General features: G+C 37.3%; 1 protein-coding gene across 7 annotated transcripts in view; it reads left to right on the top strand.

The window, feature by feature from the left end:
* The window catches only part of dmrt1 (doublesex and mab-3 related transcription factor 1), a 147,102-nt gene extending 128,046 nt beyond the window's left edge, over positions 1-19,056 (top strand). For 2 of the 7 annotated variants that reach the window (XM_069927756.1, XM_069927773.1), the window contains exon 7: positions 14,643-14,732. Coding sequence is in view for 3 of the 7 variants with exons in the window: in XM_069927747.1 (XP_069783848.1) it covers positions 14,643-14,791 (149 nt within the window). In the remaining 4 variants the exon portion in view is untranslated. Of the gene's footprint in view, positions 1-4,157; positions 4,767-14,642 lie in introns of those variants that run through there. The other 5 variants (XM_069927747.1, XM_069927794.1, XM_069927764.1 and 2 more) reach the window with 5 other exon arrangements.
* Positions 19,057-19,063: the final 7 nt, after the last annotated feature.

Below are 19,063 nucleotides of genomic sequence, written 5' to 3'. Positions count from 1 at the left end.
GACTCGAGCCCAAAATTTCAGTTTTGTATCTATGCCTTTGCCACATGAAGGACACTGTTTGACTTGCTCATCTTCTCTAGCATTACACCAGCCTTCATGTCACAATCAGTTGCTCACAGACATTAACACCACTGAGTCCAGGATGCTTTGTAATCAGATGTGGACAATTATTAATATTCCTTTTTCTAGCTCAGAGCATGATGCTTATTTAATTTCCTCTCATTGATATAAAATTAATTGTAAATCCACTGTCTACTTCTTCCTTTGTGACATACTGTATTGAAAATTTAAAATTTGTTTTTTCTTTCACCAAATCTACCAAGCCCCTCCAGCCAAGGGAAAAAGCTGTTGGCTTGTATTTGTATCTCTGATTTAAAGAATGGTTAGAAAACAGTCTAAATGCTATTGAATCTCCAAGGCCAGTTTGTAATTTGAAACTGGGTAGTTTTTGCAACAATTTCAGTGTAAAGCAAAAATTGTGCAGTTTTCTAATTTCATGGACTCCCATTACATGCCCTAAATTTGGTTAGTTTCCTTGACATGCTACTGAATAATGCACTGTCTTTTTCCTTAATGTTTCCATGTCGAAGGCATTCAGTTTGTTTTCAACTCTTGAAAATTATAACTAAAACCTTTGTATTTTGGAAATCCGTGCACAGTAAATTGATAAACTTCTGATGCATCAATTTATAGACATTAATGTCAATTTATTCTGCCTCATCATGGTCTCAAAGCATAAATTTATCATTCCATTATTTTGTTACTCTTATGCCATGATTTTCGATTCTTCTCGATATTCACATTGCTTATTGACCAGCTTTAAAAATCCCATACAGTTAAGATTTGACAAAGGATGGAACAACACATGAAACTATTGAGATATACCCAAGAACTTGCTTGGTAACTGGTGTTACTTCATTTGGTGCATATTGAGAAATTAACTATCCCAAATTCTTGAAATAACCTTGCATCATTTTAATTTCATCTCATGTTTGGGGTAAATAAACTCTTAAGCACAAAAGAGAGTTTCCAGAAGTTCAGATTGGGACAAGTAGGATATCCAATAGTATTTCAAGTTCAATTGTAAGTGTTGAAATCTTGCTGCTGAATATCAAAATAAGTGGAAAAGGTCATTCATTAGGGTATGGCAACCCTATCTGCAACACATTTGTATGCAGCTATAATTATACCCCTTCTGATTAAAAAAAAAGACAATAATCCGTTCCAGTACTGGAATAATTGTGATAAATGAAGTGGGTTGTGGCGCAGATGACGTGCTCCTGTATTTTGTTCCTTTTTTTTAAATTTTAGGTTACTTTGGGTTTTTTCAAGTTCCTTTAAGGGTCTGTGACTTTACCGACAATTGATTTGAGCTTGTTTAATTTATATCCTTTTTTTTGGTATTAGGGTATAGGGGAGAGGGGAAGACTGAATGTTTTATACCATTGTTAAGAGAGATGGTGTTTATTTGGATTTGTGTGAGCCTTTGAAAATCAAAAATAAAATTTTCCCAAAAAAAAAGTAGAAAAGGTGATGCATTGACACTACATGAAATTTAAACAAGCCATTACTTTTTTTGGCTATGGCCCTCTTATGGGCCCCCTTCCCTGTGAAGCAGGGAAGCAGGGTTTCGACTGTAATTCTCTCCTACCATTTAAAAAAATTATATTTTATGATTTCAGTCCATGACCCTCATGGGCCTCCAGGGGTGGCCGTATGGCCCACATTGAAAATGGTCAATCTAAATTGATGTTGCAGCCCTACTCTAGCCATTTTACATTATTCTGAGATGTTAGGTTAATTGGTCACATCGGTACATTTGGCAGCACAGGCTCGTGGGCAGGAATAGCTTGTTAGTGTGTGGTTTCTCAATGAAATTTGTCTTGGATGATATTGAAACAATGATCCTTCTATGGAAAAAATTCCCATGACCATTCCCCACTCCATCTCTATGATGTTCTCTAACACAGATTCCGAGATAAATCCATTTCAATCATTCGTGCATATTTGGATCTGCTTATCTTGGTCCCCACGTTAGCAATGTCCCTATTCTCTGTTCTGTCACCTCTACCTCAAAGATCAGCATCAAAACTTATTTCCTAAACTTTGTTTCTATTTTCTGCTCAAGTGGTTTCACTCGAACCTCGTTTAACTTGTAAAGTGCTATGCAAGTTAAATTTGGCATCAAAGCTTAAATAACTAACAACTAAATTAAAACCTTTAAATAACAACAGATTTAGAAATCTAAGAAAAATATGATTTCATCTTGCCTATTTTAACTGTTTGTGACGATACAGAATGTAGCACTGATTTTTGATGCTGGTTATTATCTGTCCTGATCAGGGTAGACGCAAACGAGACATCTGATGCAATAGCTTCTGTTCAGATATCCAAAATACGGATCATGCATTGGATCAAATGAATTATATTTAATGGGCAAAAATAATTTCCATTGGCAGTGAAAGATTTTACTTTTAAATACATTAATTTAAAAATATTGTTTAAAAAATGCCACAGATCGGGGCAAACCAAGTGTTCAGCTAAATTTCATTTTCTAAAATCTAGCTGATTATAAAGGAAATTGAATCACTGCAATCTGTAACAGTTATTCTGTAACTCCCACATGAAGCAGCTGAGTGGTGTGGCTTATTTCCACATTGCCATGCCATTTGACTGCTGCAGTGATGAGCAATAAATGTGCTAAATACTCAAGTATTTGTCAGCGACAACAGTATGTGATCTTGTTCCATGTACTGAATTTCTATTAGCAGTTCAGCCTGAGGCAACTTTCCAGTCAGGTCAGAATTTAGGTTTTGTTTGAAGAGCAGTTTGGTCAATATTTTTAACAGTCTTTATTTCTACACATAATCAGGACTCTTGTGGACAAAATGCAATAGGGTGGAGGTCACCAGCCATTAATTACCCTTTGCCCTCTACCTGATTATTCCTTTTAGCATCCAGTCCTGACTAAATAAATCTGAGTTGTTGGCTTCCACATGCATTTGGATCAATGAGAGTGATGAGGTAACTAAAGTCAGCTGAAGCAAATATTTTTAACAGGAAAAAAAATTTTAAAAAACTTTAAAATATAGCATTTAAGCTATGTTTGTCTACCACACACGAGTGCACATGCAGAATGCAAAACAAACGGAAGTCTTATTTAGCCCTGCTTAATTAAATAGGGTGGAGAAGGGGCTTGGGGGATGGAAATTAAATAAATGTTTTCATAAATGCTGGAAGTGGGCTATGTATATTGACGTTGGTCTCATGGCACAGACAGTTCTCTTTTTTTAATTTTTATTCCAATCTTTTTTTTTCCCCTACTGAAGCTGTCACATCCATCTGATTCATTCCTGCTGTAACATTTTATTATAATGTACAATTCTGGCCTCCCAGTTTTTCTTTGTGGGCGTCAAAGGGCTAAGGAATTAGATTTTTCTTTCACTTCGACTGATGCAAAACAGTTTTATGACAACAATCATACGAGTTACTGGGGCTTTTCAAATGAATGCTTGTATTCATGGTGTGGGATGACCCCATTATGGAATTAATCTTTTTCTGCTGCTGTATCATCGAGTATCAAAAAGTAACACGCTACGAGAATTGGCTATACTTGCTGGAAAAAAAACTACACCAAATATCTTTGATCTATGCACGAAATTCCTAAGTAACTTTAAGGCTTTAAAAAAAAAAGTGCAGGTTGGTTGTTATATTTTTTTAACGTTAGCTCCATCCCTGTCAGACCACACCAAGATTTATAAAGATAGTCCTCAGGCTGTGCACCAATTTGCTCAGAATAAGTACATTAGTCATTTAAAAATTAAAGGGAGGATGTGCGTTAAATATTTATTAAATCTTCCTGGGTTAATTTTAATTTTGAGATACAGCCTGTAACAAGTCCTTCTGGCCCATGAGGCTGTGCTGCCCAATTCAGAATTTATTGTCATGAAATTAGTGTTTGCAGCAGCATATCATAAAGCAAACATTCATATTAGAACCATCTTACAACATCACTAGATATAAAAAAAGACACGAAAAGTAAGGCAGAGTCTTTGGTTCATTGATTATTCAAGAATAACATGGCAGCAGGGAAGAAGCTGCCCTTGTGCCGTTGAATGCTCATCTTTAGGCTCCTGTACCTTTTTTCTTGACAGTAGCAGAGTGAAGAGATCATGACCTGGATGGTGGAGGTCCTTGAGGTTAGAAGCCACTTGGTTAAGACGCCGCCTCATGTAGATGTCCGGGAGTGAAGGCAGGTGCCTGTGATGTCACAGGCCAAGTTAACAACCTTCTGGAGTTTATTCTTGTTCTGAGAGTTGGCGCCTCCATACCAGACAGTGATGCAACCAGCCAGAATGCTCTCTACAGTACATATATGGAAGTTTACGAGAGTCTTTGGTGACATACAGAATCTCCTCAGACACCTCACAAAGAATAGCTGCAGCGAGCCTTCTTTGTGATTGCATCAACATAGAGGCTCTAAGACAGATCCTCGGAGAAGTCCTTGACCCTCTTCACTACTGGGCCCTCAATGAAGATTGGGTCATGTTCCCCGACTTCCTCCTGAACTCCACAATCATCCCCTTGGTTTTGCTGACATCGAGCGCAAGGTTGTTGACATTACATCATTCAAAGAGCTGATCTATCTCTCTCCTGCATCTTCCTCATGGCCATTTGTGATTCTGCCGACAACTGTGGTGTCATTGGCAAACTTGTAGATAGCATTGGAATCGTTCCTGGCCACAGTCATGGGCGTATGATGAGTCGAGCAGTGGGCTAAGCATGTATTCTTGGGGTGCGTCTGTGTTGATAATCAGTGAGGAGGAGACATTATTTCCAATTCATACTGACTGTGGTCTTCCGATGAGAAAAATCAAGGATCCAGTTGCAGAGGACCAACCAACAACTCTCCCCAAATGTTCTTTGAATGTTGGGAGAAACCGGAGTACCAGAGGTAAATCCATGTGATCACTGTGAGAACATACAAACTTACAGCAAGATTTGAACCTGGCTTGTTGGCTGTGTTATAGTGTTGGGGCTAATGGTGCTTAAGTTTTTTTTCTTGGGTTGTGGGAAATTAGGAATCAAAGGGAAACAAGGGCTTGTTCACAACATTTTTACAATCCCTGTTACTACTTCATCACTCAAAAATGGAGAAGAGTCAATATAAAGTAGCTGAAATGAATGATTTATCTTTGCTTAGCATCTCATTGAACATCCTTACCCGTGACTAAAGTAGACATTTTGTGTAAATGAGCAAGGGGGTGGAATCCTTTGATTAGGTTGAGGGCTTTTTATGTACAGCCTTCTCAAAAAAGGAAACTTGTTCAAAACCTTAGAATCCATCTTATTGGTTGAAGTGTTACAGATTACCAGAGACAAACTCCAACCTGCTCCCTCCAAAACTCCCTGGTCCACTCATCCCTCCTAAATACCTACCCTGTGACTGCAAGAAATGTTACACCTGCACCACTTCCTTTACCACCATTTGGGGCCCCAAACAGTCCTTCCAAATGAAGCAACATTTCACGTGAATCTGCAGGGTCATCTACTGCATCCAGTGCTCCTTTTGTGATCTCCTTTACATTGGAGAAACTCGACGCAGACTGGGAGATAATTTCATTGAGCACCTTCGCTCTGTCCACTGCAATAACAGGGATCTCCCAGTGGCCAATCATTTTAACTTCACACACGAGTTCCACACTGACATGTCTATCCAAGGCCTCGTGCACAGCCAAACAGAGGCTACCTCCAAATTGAAGGAACAACACCTAATATTGACTTGGTACTCTCCAACCAGATGGCATTAACATCAACCGCCCCTAATTTTTTTCCTCTCCTTTCCTCCAGATCTATACCCACTTCGATCAGAGAGTTGCACCCCCACTCCCCTATCACCTCAGCATTTTTCTCTTTACCCTCCCATCCATACTCATGGATGATCTAATAATTAGCCTATACTCCATCCCACTGCCCCACCATTTATTCAGGTGCCTGCCTGCTTTTAGCTCCTACCTTGACAAAGGGCTTCAGCTCAAAGTTGGTTACCCTTTCTGTGGATGCTATGTGACCTGCTGAGTTTCTCCAGCACTTTTGTGTATTGCAGAAACTCCTCATAATTTAGTTGTGACATTTGAACTGTCAGACTCCATAAGATATTGTGAACATTCATTAGAAACATAGCCACACTGCTTTGGTCCTGAAAACTTATGCATCTGCTGAGGATACCATGTGTTTTGCACATTCTCAAGGACAGGCTGGTGTTTTTCCTGACAATTATGGTGCAGATCCCAGCTCATTAATTTAACAACCTTTTGCTCCAATTTTTCCAGATTTGTCTAAAGCCTGACCTGTTCCTTTATATATATATATATATATATATCTCAAAAAATAACTTTGTAAAATTGTTGGCTATTTATATCATTAACTTGAGTCTGCTTTTGAGTATCCACATTGCACTTAAGAAACACCACAGCAGAAACTCACACAGGTCAATTATTCTATATGTGATGTTAAAATATTGCACAATCAAGCAGAAAGAGCGAGAGGATGGATTTGAGTTTGGATAGTGTCTGTACAAATTTCAGATCTAAATCTAGTGGATTAATCCTTGGTAAATCAAATTATTTTTTTTAACCCCATTCAATTAATTTCAAAACCTTTCTCCTAATATATGTGTAATTACTGTATAAAGATGCAGAATTTTTGTTTGAAGAATGATTTTTGATTCTTAATTTTTTCCCCTCGAAAAAAATCAAGATCAGAAATGATCCATTAAAATTGTTGTTTTGGATTGCTTGTAAAAATTGTATTTTTTTAAACAAATCTAGATCATGAATTAGTTCTGATAGAATATAAATTTTGTGTTTTTTTTTTAAAAAGAGGGCAATATTCTGTTCATAATCTGTTATTAATCACTATGGAACCTCTTGCTCTGCCCCATTCAAGATGACCATCTTGCAGGCCAGTGCTATTATTGCTGCTGGATTAACTGCTAGGAATATGACAGACAAACACCATAATTAGGTCAATGCCTCCCAACCTAGGGAAATACCAGATCTTCATTTGGATTGTCAAAGACCATTCCACTAAGATCAAGAACTCAATGGGATAGAAGCCTTTTGTGACATCAGGATGATGTTCAGGTCTAACCTTTAGTCCAGCTGTCACTATTGCAGTTGGACTTGATTGCACAGACCAAAAACTCTCAAGCCAAAGAAAAAAAAATCAAGTAATCAGTATTCATGATGATTAAAGCCATGACATTGGAGAGAACATGTGTGCTCTTCTTTGAAGAGCATTGTGAAATATTTCATTATGTTGCATGGGAAGAAAGGATGTTGGTAGAATGCATGAGACAGAAGTCATCACCTCCACAGCCCTGCTCCTTCAGAATTGAAGACTAGCATGAGCCTTGATTAAATGCTCAAACTAATATCGAGCTCACAATTTAATTCCAGTGAGCCTTGGCTGAGTTCATATTTTCCTGTACTGCTACAGAATAATGCCTCAAAGGTGGTAACACTCATTGAGGTGAATCTGAATGGGCCATAACCTTCCAGTTCATCAACCAAATTGAAATACTTCAAATCTAGCCCAATTGGCTATCACAAACTATTCACAAGAAGCACGATCTTAGCTTCAGACGATAGACTTGTTTTTAAGAATTTTTTTTAATGTGCAACTTTGTAAATAGTGCAATGTCTTAATTTATTGAGTGTGGTACAATTTCTTGGTATTTTTTTTTTCCATCTCTACTTGTCTTTCTCCAGGCAAGTTGTTGCTAAACAGCAACAAAGCTAGTTTTGTCTGTACAAGCACAGAAAAATGTGCATGGATTCAATGGTCCTTTTATCTATTACACAATGGAGCAGTCCTGTAAACTGTTCAGTTCTGTTGGTGAGTCCCTTGACACTAATTTACATTGCATGGTAGAATGCAGATAATCAAACACAATAAGCTGACACTTACACCAAAGTGCCTGGGTGATTTAGCTTAGTGCAAACCATCTTACTGCTGGTATACTTTGCTAATTGCATCATAGATTTCCTCATCATGAACACAAGCCAAATTAATACCAGGCCTTTAATGTACCTGTGTGCTGTTAATGTACAGACAACATTGCCAGATTCTTTTGCATTTAGTTACATAGCATTAGTGTTAAATGATTGAGCAGATTGGCTGCTTGCAGTTGTTGACAGACTGAAGCCTTATGGAAGCCTCAGGAACAAACCAATCAGGAAGTTAATGAGGAGAAAAATTACCGCTGTGGTTGCACCATAATTACAATCACACCAAGCAAGAAAATGAGGTGTGGGTGGATTTGAACTCAGCTGTTATGTGTAAAGGTCAGGTGGGTCAAGAACCCTTCAATTGGTTCATGTATCTTCCGTGGCCAGTAACCTGATAGGTTATTATCGTGCACAGCTATTGTGGCTTGGCTGTTTTCATTTTTTTCTTTTTTTATTGCCCTATTTTTCCAATTGTGAAAGAAAAGTATCTCATAGTTCTGGGGAAAAATTAGGTTGACAAGTCAAATTATTGTGTTTTGGTCATTATTTCAATGACTAGAAAAACTGGACTTGTATCCATTGGAGTTTAGAAGGATGAGGGGGGACATGATTGAGGTAAATAAAATCATCAGGGGGATAGACAAGGTGAAGTCCGATTACTTGTTCCCAATGATGGGGGAGACGAGGACTAGAGGGCATAGTTTAAGAATACAGGGTAGGCCCTTTAGGATGGAGATGAGAAAGCATTTTTTTACCCAGAGAAGTGTGAATCTGTGGAATGCTCTGCCACAGAGGGTGGTAGAGGCGGATTCGCTGACTATGTTCAAAAGAGAGTTAGATAAGACTCTTGTGTGTAACGGAGTTAATGGGTTATGGGGATAAGGCTGGAAAGGGGTACTGATGGTAATGATCAGCCATGATCTAAAATGGCGGTGCTGGCCCGACGGGCCAAATGGCCTACTCCAACTCCTATTGTCTATTGTCTATTAACTACACTGAGTTTCAGGAATCAGACAAAAGTTTAGCAGCAAAAATTAAATGTGTTTTTTCTTGCTAATTTACCTGCTGTGGAAAGAAAATTTAAGAATATAACTTCCTTTGCTTTAAAGTAGGATTGTGATCCACTTCTTAAGTCAGCAAGCGCCATGTTGTAGGTCAGTGGTTCCCAACCTTCTACTTTCCACTCACATACCACTTTAAGTATTCCCTATGCCATAAGTGCTCTGTGATTAGTAAGGGATTGCTTAAGGTGGTGTGTGAGTAGGAAGGGAAGGTTGAGAATCACTGCTCTAGACCCAATTATTACTGAAATATTTTGCTTGAGAAAAATTGTCATCGGCCCATTTCCTTTGGAGTTATGAAACGGTGCACATAACAAATCAATTTGGAATGATTAAAATAGTGGTTTGAACTTTTTCTTTCCACCCACATACAACCTTAAGCAATCCCTTATTAACCACAGAACACTTATGGTATAGGGATTACTTAAAGTGGTACATGAGTGGAAAGTAAAAAGGTTGGGAACCGCTGTTGTAGGTGATAAAATTTGTAATAAACTCAATTTTTCCTCTGCTGTCATTTTTTTTAAAGGTGCTGGCTAAGGAATTCAGGAATCAAATTATATCAAATGCATTGACTTCAGCCAACTTTAGGATCAAGGTCCAATTGATTGAAACAAGTGATCAGGACCTGTAAATCTTGAATGTTTACAGCAAGGGAGTACCCCAAAACAGCAATGGTTCAAGATGACTTGATCAATGAACTATGATCAAGTTAGCATCTATGCACTATTGCCCTGACAAGCTTCATAGAGAAATAACAAGAGGTTTGGTAGCCACAATTTAATGGCCTCCGACGTCTCTTCAAGGACTGCTAACCAACATATTTGAGTCTGACCATTATTTATTTGTGAAGAAAAGGGTACACAAAATCTTGAAGGAACTCTAGGTCTTTCTGCATCTGTGGAGAGAAAGAGACAGACAATGTTTTGAGTCGAGACCCTGCATCAGGACTGAGAAAATAAGGGAAGATGGTCAGAATAAAGAGATGGGAGGAAAGGATAAGGTAGGAGCTAGCAAGCAATAGATGGATGCAGATGATGAGAGAGGTGGTCAGGTGGGGGAGGGAAGGATAGAGGTAGTGACAGATTGTGGATAATAAGTGAAGACCACAGAGGGTGAAATATTATGGTATGTAATAAGAATGAAAGATGAGTGGAACTAGATAGGGGGAAGATGGGAACAAAAGGAAGGGGAACTAGTGGGAGGAATGTGTGGGAAATGGGAAGATGGAGGAGGGAAAAATCTGCTAATGGAGAGGGGAGAGTAGGAGGTTGTAAAGAAGGATGTGTGAAAGGACTTGGGTGAGCCACATGGAGAGAAATAGGAACTGAGGGGGAAAGGGTCACTTGAAATTGGAGAATTAAATGTTCATGCTGTTGGGTTGTAGACTACCCATGTGGAATATAAGGTGCTGTTCCTCGAGTTTGTGTGTGGCTTCACACTGACGGTGGAGGAGGTAGAGGACAGATGGGTAGTTGTGGAAACGGGGAGGTGAATTCATTGGCTTACATCTGGGAACTGCAGATGGATATTGTGAACTGAGAGCAGGTTTCCTGGACAGAGGTAAAGGTGCAGGTGTTGGGACAGATGTTGTACCTCCTACAATTGCATGGAATGTGCCTGGGGATGGATGGAGAAGGATGAGCAAACCAGGGGGTTGGGATAAAACCATCCCTGTGGAAAGCCAAGATTGGGGTGGGGGGGGGGGGGATTGGGGAAGGGAAGATGTAATTGATTGTGGATGGCAAAGAATGAAGTGCTAATATGGAGGCTGGTACAGTGAAGAGTAAGGATCAGTTATTAGGTTTATGCAATCATGGGATTGTGATTTCCAAGTGCAGACTATTCCTGATACATTTTTCATTCAAACAATGTACAATTTAAATCAAGATTATTTAGGATATTCAGGGACATTATGCCAGCCCCAAATTTATTTCACCCAGTGCTTGGGTGTATAAATATTCAAAAGGAATTTTAGGAAAAATATAAAAAACATCTTCAACAGATGCAGCCTAATCATTAAAAATCTTGCATCATCTCAGCTGGGATCAATTAATCAGCGGAGACCAGGAGTAAAGCTGAGGATTCCCCCCCCCCCCCCCCCACCAACTCTTTCACCTTTGTGCTAAAGTAACAACTACATACCTTACATTTGACTGTCAAGGAAATCCTGTTGATGTCACTCTTAATTACTTTTCCTTTGTCAGTACTGTTTTAATATTCAAGACTATTGCGTGTCTACTTATGAATTAATGAAAATTGTTCAGATTTGTACATTTCTGGCTTTGGCCATTTATAAAAAAGGATAATGGATATTTAAAAGGCATAGGTTTTTGTTGTGTATGTATACATGTATGTATGTAATGTATACATTATTAGGAAGTTGCTGAATGTGAATACCCACTTCTCATTGGGAAAGAGCTCATTCCAGAGTCGATCTTGACTTCGTAGCATTAGATTTAGAATTTCTATGTCAACATTCTGATAGGTCACTGTTCTTAGCCATTTCAACTGCTCAGTTCGAAGGAAAAGAATGGGATAATTCCTAAGCATAAAAACAATTTACACTTCTTACATGCTCATCTGACTGAGAAATTGATCATCATTTTAATTGAAGAATCTTAAAGTGTCATGCATTTACCAAACAAATTTCTCTGAATATGTTTTGGTATAATTCAGTTGAAGAGGGGCTTAACCACAATGGCATAAGAGTTCATGAGTAGCTCAAACATAAATAATTTTGTTTTGTTCTGCTAATTCTTTCTTTTCATTGGTTTGAGGGCAGATGGGAATACTTGAGTTTCACACAGTCAAGTAATGTTATGCATGGAGCATACACAACTCCTACTCTTGCCAAATGAACCCAAATTCAGCTGTGGAAGAACACCTTGCACCCACATTTCTCACTTTGACCCTTCATTATAATTTCTGCTTTAAATAGTTCGTTTAGTTTTCTCCTGTGAATGCTTTGAAGCTGCTCAATGTTGTGATGCACCATCAACAACTCCAAAAGATTGAAGTTATGTAAAACTGACAGGCTTTTATTCACAATAGAATGGAGTCACATACATGCTAATTGACTGTCCTGAAGTGGGGGGGTGGGGGGGGTGCTGTGGAACAGTCATCTTTATGCAAGGGGCCCTAGGTGCAATCAGCCAATGGGTGTGCCCCGACTGTTAAATGTACAAACAGTGGTTTACCACATATTGTTTCACAAAAATATCATGACAACTAATTACCAGACAGTCTGTAGGTCTTAAGATGCTTATGTGATCCTGATGCACTTTACAGCTCATGTATTCTTGAGTTAGAAGATGGGCAGCAAGTTTGCATTATCAAGGTCCCACAAATGGCAATTTAATAATGACATTTTTTTTTTAACTTCGAGTCAATGAAAAATGTTGCTTGCAATACAAGGAATAGTTACTCTGTATTAAAAAGGGGCTAAGAAACCCTTTTTTATCAAGTCATTGCCTCAATTCAAAACTCTATTTGAAGGTCTTTAACTCAAAGAATGAAGTAGTCCCTTGGTATATTACACGAGTTCTAGATTTTTGTGTTAAATCAGTGGAATGGGACTTGAACTTATTTGTAGACAAGTGTGCTATTGATTGAACCATAGCTACCACAGTCAGTAATTGATTTCAACTGTTGTCTAGAAGTGAAATAAGTTGGATGGCATTTACCAAGATAGAAGAGGGAAAAAAAAATCAATTTCTTATGATGGTCAGTTATGGCCGCCCACTTTATCTTCGGGCAGCTCTTGTAATTCCTAATGCTCACGGTACAGTGAATGTATTCACATTTTTAAGTGTTTTAAACTTATTGCATTTCATTTTTCAATACATTGCCTTGAAACACAGGGTGTAAATTAATGATGTTTGATTTTTTTTTTAAAAAGGAAACACTTCTGAATCACATTTTGCCATTGGAAGTGCCACAATGGAGTTACATGAGCTGCCCGAAGATAATGTGGGGCCACAGCTGGCCATCATAATTTGCTGATTTTATTTCTTCTGTCTTGGTAAATGCCATCCAACTTTTTCCTCAATATATTCATTGGATTGTCCTGAGCAATCATCTTGTTGAAAAGATTTTAGGTTCTGAGTGTGCCCACATCCATTCGTCTGTGATGAGATGGTGGTGGTTTTGGGAGATTGCAAATAGGAAAGAATGGGAGAAGACCAGTTGATCTCTGTGCTGTTCTTTGCCAATGCCACAGCTATAACTACAATTTAAATGTCTAGAAACATAGGTCTGCAGCAATGGACAGGAAGCACTTTACATCTTTTAAGGGAGGGTGTGGTTTCTGTAAGCTGGCAGAGAGCTTCTTTTTTCTCACCTCAATACTTCCCACACCTCTCCACCTGCACTCTGGGGTTTCCTGCAGCTCAAGGGTGCCAGCTTCTGAGCAGGAGCAGAGTAAGGGGTACTATGATGATCAAAATGTGTATAGGATGGAGGGGATGTCAATGTGTGGAAATGAGACAAGGTGGGTGATGAGGGATTGTAGGTGGACTAGTATGATGACAGAAGGACTTGGCTGAGCTACTGGTCCATGCAATTCTACCAGTTCATATTTGTTTATGACATTACAAGAAAATGTAAAAACAAAATTTTTTTGAGGAACAAGGGGGAAAAAACAAAATCATAGAGACAATTTAAATAGCAACTACATGGAAGTATATTTGTACACTAACCTGTTATCTACTGGTAATTTTTTTATATTTGAAAAGGCTTTGTTCTCAAATCATTTGGTATTGTACCAATATTCCAGTTTCAAATCCAATTTTTCTTGGGGAAAAAAAACAAAAAAAGTTGATCTTTTGTTGGCTCATGATCAGGTACCATGAGAGTGTCTGGAGAAAAATTTGTCATACTTAAATAAAAGGAAAGTAGACTTCTTTCGGAATAAGAACAATCTTGATCTTATCATAGGTGGTATCCAATTTAAATCTTATTCTCATCTGGTGACAGTAAACTTAAACACTTCCTCACTTAAAATCATTTTTCCTTTTATGTCCATGAATTTTTGCTCCTAATGAAAATGAGGGGTGGTACTTCAGCAAAGGATGTATTTTTGCATGTATGGCATTCAAGCTATTGAAGGGCCAGTGTTCTACAATCAGCTCTCGAACAGAGTATTCTCCTTTAGCAATTCTCTTATTCTCAGGCAGTGACAATAATCTGTTTCCAGCCACGCAGGAGAATTTCTCATAGGTCAACTTTGTACTGCTGGTTATCGTAGGTACCCCCGATTGGCATTCTCAGTGCAAGCTTTACATTGTCAGCCTAGCCCAGTCAATGAACCAGAGTAATTTCACTGGTGGATCCTCATGGCATTTGAAAATATTCCTCCCATTTTTTTCTGGACTAGATTACATTCCAGGTCCCAGCTGTGAAATGATAGGTTGTACTAATTCATTGCTCCACCATGAATCACTTGATTTTATAATTTAATAAGTAACTTGTTTTCATCTGGGGAATTGAGGGATAAAGCTATGCTTTACCAAAATATTGGAAGCATGCAAAATATTAAACCAGGTTTTCACCATTTGTTCTGTTGCAGTATTTTCACCTTCCAGTAGTCAGGACTCAGGTTTGATCTCTCTGTCCAGCAGTTCTCCAGTGAGCAACGGAAGCATTAAACAAGAGTGCGAATCTATCACAGAGTCTGGCACCTTCTCTGTTGATTCCATTATTGAAAATGTAGAGTGAGTATTGACAGTGATGTTTAAACTGCTGGATCATACGAGGCATGAATCTGAAATCAGGCCTCTGCTACAATGAAAAAAAGGTTTTTGTTGTATTTCTTACACTGTTGTTGGATGGTTTCAAAAACTACAGTTCAGTAAATAATGCCAGAGCAATTAATTACTAATCCTTTGCCACCCTGACTGAAAGCATTACTTGGTAGGATGAAAATAAATTATCCTGCAGTGTTTTCTTTGGCCAGGCTGCATACACTGTGCTATGTCTCTGAATTATCACTTAAAATTTTATGGATCATATGTACACACAATCTAATTAGTTATTTAACAATCAGCCAATGTTCAAAGGTTTAACAATTCTAGGCCATTAATGGATAGTTCCTGTTCAAGTCAAGTTTATTGTCACCTGACAAACAGTGTTCTCTGCTCCTCTGGACAAAACATGCAGGCACTCAACCAGTCATACAGACAAACAATACATATGCAGGACAAGTATTTTATACGTCTATAAATAAATGTTTTGTACAAATGAGAATCCTGGATAATTAGTGTGAACAGTTCTTTGCTCGTTCAGCATTCTCGCTGCCTATGAGAAGAAGCTGTTCAATATCCATCAGAGAATTTATGGTCTCTGTTGCTTTGCAAAGTGCACTCTTCATCAGGACAGAAATTTTCTTTTTTTTTTGTTAATCAAAGCTCATGAAAATTAATTTTCATAGAAAAAAATAATTCACGAAAGTTGGCAAGAACGTATTGATAGTTACTTTTTTTTAAAATCAGGCTTTGTCAGGGGATTTTGGGAAACAAATGAAAAACCAAATTAGTCTGAAACACAAGTGAAATTCCAATATTCTGCTACTTTAGTAAAAATATTTGCAATAAAATAAACTAATGCTAAGATAGGTCTGCACATTGAAACATCACATAAGCATATTTGTTATGATTCAAACAATACAAATTATCTGTTTTAACTACATAACATTTGCCAAAAATTATGAAAATGTAGTGCTACTCTTGATACTTAGGAACATTGGACATTTCTACCATAATTAATAACAGATAAGTTGAATCCTTCAAACTAGAGATAAAAGTATCAAAGATCTAGCTTTGTGTGCCTTGTGTTAGTTTGTGATTTCATTTAATTTTAAAATATTAAAAGTTCAATGCCAACAAAATTTTAAGCTTTGTCTCATAAATATAAACCTCACTCCCTACCCAAGTGATAAAGAATGTTCTTCTAATAAAGCACTCATTTACATTTTAGTTCCATTAAGTGCTGAAGATGAATGTTTATATAAGAGAAACTAATAAGCAGTAGTTCCTGTAACATCATGTACATTTTGAAAATCAAATCCTAAATTTGTACATTATGATCTTTTTTTCTTTCTCTATTCTCAGATTAATCATTAGACAGGGCTGCAGAGTTTAAAATGTCAGATCAGTAACTAAAAACTTTGTATGCAACCTAACATGTTTGTACAATAAGTTGAATGTGTGTGGTATTGTATTTCATGTAATAACTGTGACACAGTCAAAAGCAGATGCTGAAGACATTGAAACTTTATTCTCATCAGGCTTTTGTCACACACTAGGTTAGGGTGGCAAGTGAAAATTATATTTGCATTGTTACCATATAGTGAGTTATTTTAAGAGTGAACTGATGTCTAAATTCAAACTTTAATATCTGGTCTGCACGTGGCTAAATGTGTGTTAATTTTATACTTATTTATATCTATTTGTGTGTATTATTTGTTTGAGAGATGAACTTTTGCACAAGAACGTAAAACAGGTTATGTCACATCATATTCAAAAGGAATTGGTACGAGAAACGCTTTTTTGGTCCCTTAAATTTAAGATTTACTTTGTTCTATGATTGGAACAGCACAATATCTGCATATGGCATTCTCCAATTCATTTACATCATGTGGGGCACTTGTCCTATGAAGTCCTGGAATAATGTTTTTTTTTCCATAGACTTAATAAGACTATGATCCATGTTTCCCCACACTGTTGCATGGATCCATAACTCCATGGTGGTGTGTATATCTTGTGTGCCCCCCCCCTACTTTTGCCATACACACATGCAGTCCCCTACTTGTGAAAATATTTTTTCTTCATTTATGTAAAGATTTAAAAAATTAAATCTGAGGGACAGTAGCACAAAATCCTTCAAGCTTCTTGCATACCCTTAAACTTGTGTTGTTCGTATAAAATACTCAGTTATGTATCTTTACCTATACAACTGATATCCATGGAAATAATGATCTTGTAAGGAGATGTAGAAGGGAAATTAAATATAGTTTGATGTCTCTTGCACTACAAAAATAGCAGCCCTAATAGAGTGTGGTAGGTTTTTGCTGCTCTTAGTTCACATTATTGGTGCTAATTTGGTTTTCTTAATGATAGGCTGGCATGGTAGTTCTGTATTTGCAATATTCATTGAACCTGGTTGCATTTACAGTACAAATGTATCACTGCAGCAAGATATCACTTTGTATATAGACCATGTGCAGTGACACCTGCAAAATGACTCATGGAGGAGGTTGGCTTTTTCTATTTGACTTCAGAAGTACTTCCTAATTAACTCCTGATTGACACTATACAAATTTAGCACTGAAAGGTAGAACAAGGCAATGCATGCTGATGTTAAATTTGTAATGAGTTTAACTAAAGTGTTGCTTTTTCTGGTTCTTAATCTTTTTTAAGCTTATTGGGATAACTCACTATATGGACAATGAACTTGTTTATTTTTATACAGGGGTGGAAAATCTTGTTATGAGGAGAAGAAACTTTTTTAAAACATTGCTTACTTGTGAAAATGTTGATGCATGAATTTTTAGGGTTAAATTTGATGTAAAACCTGACTTTGCTTTTTGTAAGGACTAACAACATTGCATTTAGTTAGCAATCTTAAAACCATGCATTCAAAAATTTGAATCACTGAACTGTTAAAATCTGGCACAAATTGCTTCTTGTCATTGTATTCGTGACTTTGTGGACACACTGGAAAGATTTTCCAGATTCACTGCTTCTGTGAAAGCATTCTGAAAAAGCACATTTTAGAATTTGCTCGCAAAATATTTGGCAGAGTAAATCCTCTAACGTTCTTGCTACACCTTTAACCCATTGTACTGAATTAGAAGTAGAAGTCTTCCCCATCAAGTTTGATCTAATTATAATCTGACAAAGCACAAAGCTTTGATTTTTATTTACTGTTCGCAAGCCTTGAATTAGAGAAGTCACTTCATCCAAATTCTTTCTGCAAAACATTTGCAGCATTAGGAGGACTGCAAAAGAGTGATACTGAAACATTTGCTGTTTGTAAATTCTGGCTGTTTTTTTTCTATTAACCTAGAAAGGCAAATCAGACCACACTTAAAAGACCCTGCTGATTCAGTATTTACCCCTTTTCTACCCCTTCTAAAATTCAACCTCAAACTACAAATTAAGATCACAGTTTTAAAACAAAACTATCCCGATTTCCTTTCATAAAAAGCCTTGAAGAAATCGTGCCTTGCTTACTGTTATTAAACAGTAATAATTTTTGCTGATGTTGTTTACATTAATACATTTTACCAAGAGTTTCTGAACAATTTGGTTCTGTGTTATATGGTTTTTATCCTTGCATTGAATATCTGTGGTAGTGATTATAAGCATTAAGGATATATGCAGTAGCCACTGACTTAACACAAGATAAAAATTTTTGAATTGAATTTCTTGGCAGATATATATTTGATGCTGAATAGAGAAAAAAGAAATTACTTGTATTTTCTTTGCCTTGTACATTAAAAATGTCTCTTTGATTTCACCACATCCATTGTAATCAATAACTTGGCCATCTTGTTTTTTTTATTAAATGCACTTACTCTTAATTTCATCCACCAGTGATTTTAGGGAGAATAATGTTGAGTTACCTATATGGATCTGACATTATAAATCACTTCTTGAAACCAAATTGTATGGTAGTATCGATTGATCCTGATATATCACAGAAATTTACTGTCACTTCTGTTTTCAATTAAAGATACAATCAGTCAGATAATGACTTAATTGGATTTCACAGAAGATTGAGTTTTATTACCCTGTGGTTTACGAGTTTAGTTAAGAAAGACCATTTCATCACACTTGTCAGGTTGCAGCAAGAGTGTGCCCTGGTCCTGTGTAACAAGCCTGAGTGGTGGAGAAGCCAAGCTACGAGCTGATGTTGGGTGTTTGCACTGTGCCTGTCTGTTGAAATATCTTATTAAAATCAATAAAACAAGTTCTAAACTATTGGGGT

Source organism: Narcine bancroftii, chromosome 1 (genome assembly GCF_036971445.1).
Source record: "Narcine bancroftii isolate sNarBan1 chromosome 1, sNarBan1.hap1, whole genome shotgun sequence".
Lineage (NCBI taxonomy): Eukaryota > Metazoa > Chordata > Chondrichthyes > Torpediniformes > Narcinidae > Narcine > Narcine bancroftii.
Note: the sequence above shows the minus strand (reverse complement) of the source record. Positions and strands in the feature narration are given on the sequence as shown.